Source organism: Passer montanus, unplaced genomic scaffold (assembly GCF_014805655.1).
Source record: "Passer montanus isolate IOZ18808 unplaced genomic scaffold, ASM1480565v1 scaffold281, whole genome shotgun sequence".
NCBI classification, from domain to species: Eukaryota; Metazoa; Chordata; class Aves; order Passeriformes; family Passeridae; genus Passer; species Passer montanus.
The window spans coordinates 72,344-77,502 of record NW_024367495.1 but is presented as its reverse complement, the minus strand read 5'-3'; the positions used below and the strand labels follow the sequence as shown (position 1 = coordinate 77,502).

Sequence of the window (5,159 nt, the reverse complement as noted above, 5' to 3'; positions counted from 1 at the left end):
CTGGGAGTGGGGGGGGAGCACCCAGAGTTTGGGGGAGTTGGGGGATTTTGGGGGGTCTGGGGGATGTCAGGGAAGGGGGAGAGGGGGAACGGGGGTGCCCGGGGGTGTTTTGGGGGATCCTCAGGGTGTTTGGGGTTGGTTTTGGGGTGTTTGAGTGCTTTGGGGTCGGTTTAGAGGGGGGTATCTGTTGTGGTCCCCAAGGGCGTTTCGGGAGAGATTTTGGGCGGTTTTGGTTGTTTTGCAAGAGTTTAGGGTGTCTGGGGGAAGCTGGGGACTTTTGGTGTGTTTGGGGGTGGTTTTTGGGGTGTTAGGGGCATTTTGGAGGTGTTTTGGGGTGTTTCAGTGTGTTTGGAGGTGTTTTTGGGGTGATTTTGAGGTGTTCAACGGTGGTTTTGGGGTGTTCTGGGATGGTTTTGGGGTGCTCTTGGAACAGTTTTGGGGTGTTCCAGGGTATTTCTGGGGTGTTTTCAGGGTGGTTTGGGGTGTTCTTGGATGTTTTGGTGTGTTCTGGGGTGTTTTTGAGATGTTCTGGGGTGGTTTTGGGGTGTTCTGGGTTGTTTTGGGATGTTCTGGGGTGTTTTTGGGGTATTCTGGGGCAGTTTTGGGGTGTTTTTGGGGTGTTCTGGGTTGTTTTGGGGTGTTCTGGGGTATCACCCAAACCCCCCCAGCGCCGCGCGCTCCGCCTCGAAATCCGCGCAGTAAATGTCGGCCTGGGGGCACCGGGGGGTCAGGAACCCCAAAATCCAACCAGGGAATCCCAAATCCAACCTGGGAACCCCAGAATCCACCCCAAATCCACCCAAATCAAACCAGGGAACCCCCAAATCCACCCCAACCCCCCCAGTGCTGCGCGCTCCGCCTCGAAATCCGCGCGGTAAATGTCGGCCTGGGGGCACCGGGGCGTCAGGAACCCCCAAAATCAACCAGGGAACCCCAAAATCCAACCTGGGAACCCCCAAATCCAACCTGGGAACACGAAATCGTACCAGGGAATCCCAAAATCCAACCTGGGAACCCCAAAATCCAACCAGGGAACCCGAAATCCTACCAGGGAACCCCAAAATCCAACCAGGGAACAAGAAATCGTACCAGGGAACCCCAAAATCCACCCCAAATCCCCCCCAGTGCCACCCACTCCATCTGGAAATCCACCTGCTAATCTTGGCCTGGGGACACTGGGGGGGTCAGGAACCCCCAAAATCAAACCAGGGAACCCCAAAATCCAACCAGGGAACTCCCAAATCCAACCAGGAAACCCCAAATTCAACCAGGGAACCCCAAATCCAACCTCGGAACCCCCAAATCCACCCCAATCCAACCAGGGAACCCCAAATGCACCCAACCCCTGCCCAATGCTGTGCATTCCGGTGTTTTTGGGATGTTCTGGGGTAGTTTTGGTGTGTTCTGGGTTGTTTTGGGATGTTCTGGGGTGTTTTTTGGATGTTCTGAGGTGTTTTCGGGGTGTTTTGGGCTGTTTTGGGGGCGTTCTGGGGTGTTTTTGGGGTGTTCTGGGATGTTTTGGGCTGTTTTTGGGGTGTTCTGGGGTGGTTTTGGGGTATTCTGGGGCAGTTTCGGGGTGTTTTTGGGATGTTCTGGGGCGGTTTTGGGGTGTTCTGGGGTAGTTTTGGTGTGTTCTGGGTGTTTTTGGGATGTTCTAGGGTGTTTTTTGGATGTTCTGAGGTGTTTTCGGGGTGTTTTGGGCTGTTTTGGGGGCGTTCTGGGGTGTTTTTGGGATGTTCTGGGATGTTTTGGGCTGTTTTTGGGGTGTTCTGGGGTGGTTTTGGGGTATTCTGGGGCGGTTTTGGGGTGTTTTTGGGGTGTTTTTGGGATGTTCTGGTGTGGTTTTGGGGTGTTCTGGGGCAGTTTGGGGGTGTTCTGGGTTGTTTTGGTGTGTTCTGGGGTATTTTCGGGGTGTTTTTGGGATGTTCTGGGGCGGTTTTGGGGTGTTCTGGGGTAGTTTTGTGTGTTCTGGGTGTTTTTGGGATGTTCTAGGGTGTTTTTTGGATGTTCTGAGGTGTTTTCGGGGTGTTTTGGGCTGTTTTGGGGGTGTTCTGGGGTGGTTTTGGGGTGTTCTGGGGCGGTTTGGGGGTGTTTTGGGGTGTTCTGGGGCGGTTTGGGGGTGTTCTGGGCTGTTTCTGGGGTGTCAGTGCCGTACCGGGCCCCGTCCCCGCCGAGCCGCAGCCGCAGCTGGTTCAGCTCCTCCTGCAGAGCCTCGCGCTGCCCGTGCAGCTGCTCCCGCGCCGCGCGCTCCGCCTCGAAATCCGCGCGGTAAATGTCGGCCTGGGGGCACCGGGGGGTCAGGAACCCCCAAAATCAACCAGGGAACCCAAATCCAAAGGGGACAGGGACACCTGTGACACCTGAGGGATCACCTGTGTCACCTCTGTCACCCCCAGTGCACCCCCAGTGTGGCCTCAGCCGCATGGAGCTGCTCCAGCATCACCTGGGGGTGACAATGACACCTGGGGGGTCACCTGAGGGACAGCTCTGTCACCCCCAGACCCTCCTGGGTCGCCTGCAGGGGGACAGTGACAGGGGATGTCACCTGGGGGTCACCTGTGTCACCCCCAGCACCCACCTGTATGCTCCTGTGTCACTAAAGTGACCCCTGGGGGGTACCTGTGCCACCTGGGGGGTGGCACTGTCACCTGGGGACTCACCTGAAGGCACCTGAACCACCCAAGGGGCCACAGGGACATTCCAGGTGTCCCCAAGAGGGAATGGAACAGGGGACAAGGGGCTGCCCTGGGGTCCCCAGAGGAGGGGACGTGGCCCTCTGTGTCCCCGGGTGTCCCCAGGTGTCCCCTGTCCCTCACCTGGCTCCGTTTGTCCCCCTCCAGGCTGGCCTTGATGTGGGCGTCGTACTCCTGGAACAGGTGATGGTAGGCGGCCTGCAGCTGCACCAGCTTCCTCCTGGGACATTGGGGACATTGGGGACACTGGGGACACTGGGGACATTGGGGACATTGGAGACAGTGACTGGGGACATTGGGGACAGCGGCCTGCAGCTGCACCAGCTTCCTCCTGGGACATTGGGGAGAGTGACTGGGGACATTGGGGACATCAAGAACACTGACTGGGGACATTGGGGACAGTGACTGGGGACATCAACTGGGCACATCGCAGGGACATTGATTGGAGACATTGACTGGGGACATTGGGGACATTGAGGGGACAGGTGCAGCTGCACCAACTTCCACCTGGGGACAAGGAACAGTGAGGGGACAATGGGGACGTTGGGGACATTGAGAACATCACTGGGTACAGCAAGGGGACACTGGGGACATCAGCAGGGACAGATGGCTTCTGCCCTGGGGACACTGGGGACATTGCGAGTGCCACTGCCATCCCTGTGTCCCCTCACTGGGACAGGTGACCTTGAATGCCACCAAGTCCCACCTGGGACACTGGGGACAGTGAGAGGACACAGGGGACATCAATGGGTGTCCCCAGGTGCCACCTCAACCATGTTCTCCTCCACATCCCCGTTGTCACTCCCCCCTCCCCATGTCCCCATTGTCAGTCACTCCTCCCCATGTCCCCGTGTCCCCGTTGTCACTCACTCCTCCCCATGTCCCCGTGTCCCCGCTGTCACTCACCCCTCCCCAATGTCCCTGTGTCCCCGTTGTCACTCACTCCTCCCCATGTCCCCATGTCCCCATTGTCACTCACCCCTTCCCATGTCCCCAATGTCCCCATGTCCTCGTTGCCACTCACCCCTCCCCATGTCCCTGTTGTCACTCACCCCTCCCCATGTCCCCATGTCCCCACTGTCACTCACCCCTTCCCATGTCCCCATGTCCCCGTTGTCACTCACTCCTCCCCATGTCCCCGTGTCCCCATTGTCACTCACCCCTCCCCGAATGTCCCTGTGTCCCCGTTGTCACTCACTTCTCCTCGGTGGCCCCGCGCCGCTCCACCCTCAGGGCGGTTTCCAGGTTTGTCACCTGCAGCCGGAGCTGGTCCAGCTGCACCTGGTGGCCCTGTGCCACCTCCTCCAGCTGCTGGCACCGCTCGGCGTCACCGCGGGCCCTGCGACACAGGGACCCCCCATTGTCACCCATTGTCACCCTGTGCCATCCCACTATCACCCAGAGTCACCCTGTGCCAGCTCCTCCAGCTGCTGGCACCGTTCAGCGTCACCGCGGGCCCTGCGACACAGGGACACCTCATTGTCACCCCCTGTCACCCTGTGCCACCTCCTCCAGCTGCTGGCACCACTTGGTGTCCCCATGGGCCCTGGGACCGTGTCACCCTGCTGTCACCCTGTGCCACCTCCTCAAACTGGTGGCACCGCCCGGCATCCCCGTGGACTCTGTGTGTCACCCAGTGTCACCCAACGTCACCTCCTTGAGCTGGTGGCATCGCTCAGCATCCCTTGAGCCCTGTGACACGCCAGTGTCACCTGATATCACTTCCCCAAGTGTCATCCGATGTCACCTGCAGAGGTGTCACGCCCTCCGTGCTCTGGGTGCTCCCGCTCCGCCCGGCTCTGCTGCGGTGTCCCCTCCCCTTGGGGACAGTCCCTGACCCCCAGGTGTCCCCATGTCCCCCCAGGTGTCCCCTCCAGGTGTCCCCATGTCCCCCAGGTGTCCCCCCAGGTGTCCCCATGTCCCCACCTGCGCTCCAGGTGCTCCCTCTCTGCCCGGCTCCTCTCCAGGCGATTTTGGCTCTCCCGGAGCTCCCCCAGCAGCGACGTCACCTGGGCCTGCACCTGGGCCTTGTCCTGCTGGGGACAGGGACAGGGACACTGGCACCCTGCTGGCACCCTGCTGGCACCTGGGCCTTGTCCTGCTGGGGACAGGGACAGGGACACTGGCACCCTGCTGGCACCCTGCCCGCACCTGGGCCTTGTCCTGCTGGGGACAGGGACAGGGACACTGGCACCCTGCTGGCACCCTGCTGGCCCTGGGCCTTGTCCTGCTGGGGACAGGGACAGGGACACTGGCACCCTGCTGGCACCTGGGCCTTGTCCTGCTGGGGACAGGGACAGGGTCACCCTCACCATGCTCCTGGCTATCCCTGGCAGGGACAGGGTCACCTGCAGGATGGGGACACAGTGACACATGGGGGACAAGAACACCTGAGGACAGGGACACCTGCAGGGACAGCAGGGATCTGGTCACATGGGGACAGGGACACCTGTGGGGACAGGGACA

The 5,159-nt window shown here is 60.2% G+C and overlaps 1 protein-coding gene across 1 annotated transcript in view; it reads right to left on the bottom strand.

Moving 5' to 3' along the window:
• IKBKG (inhibitor of nuclear factor kappa B kinase regulatory subunit gamma) overlaps positions 1–5,159 on the bottom strand; it is a 12,130-nt gene that overhangs the window by 476 nt on the left and 6,495 nt on the right. The window contains exons 5-8 of the mRNA XM_039713313.1: positions 4,620–4,729; positions 3,892–4,032; positions 2,575–2,913; positions 2,156–2,308 (exon numbers count right to left, since the gene is read on the bottom strand). Coding sequence (XP_039569247.1) covers positions 2,156–2,308; positions 2,575–2,913; positions 3,892–4,032; positions 4,620–4,729 — 743 coding nt within the window. The remainder of the gene's footprint in view (positions 1–2,155; positions 2,309–2,574; positions 2,914–3,891; positions 4,033–4,619; positions 4,730–5,159) is intronic.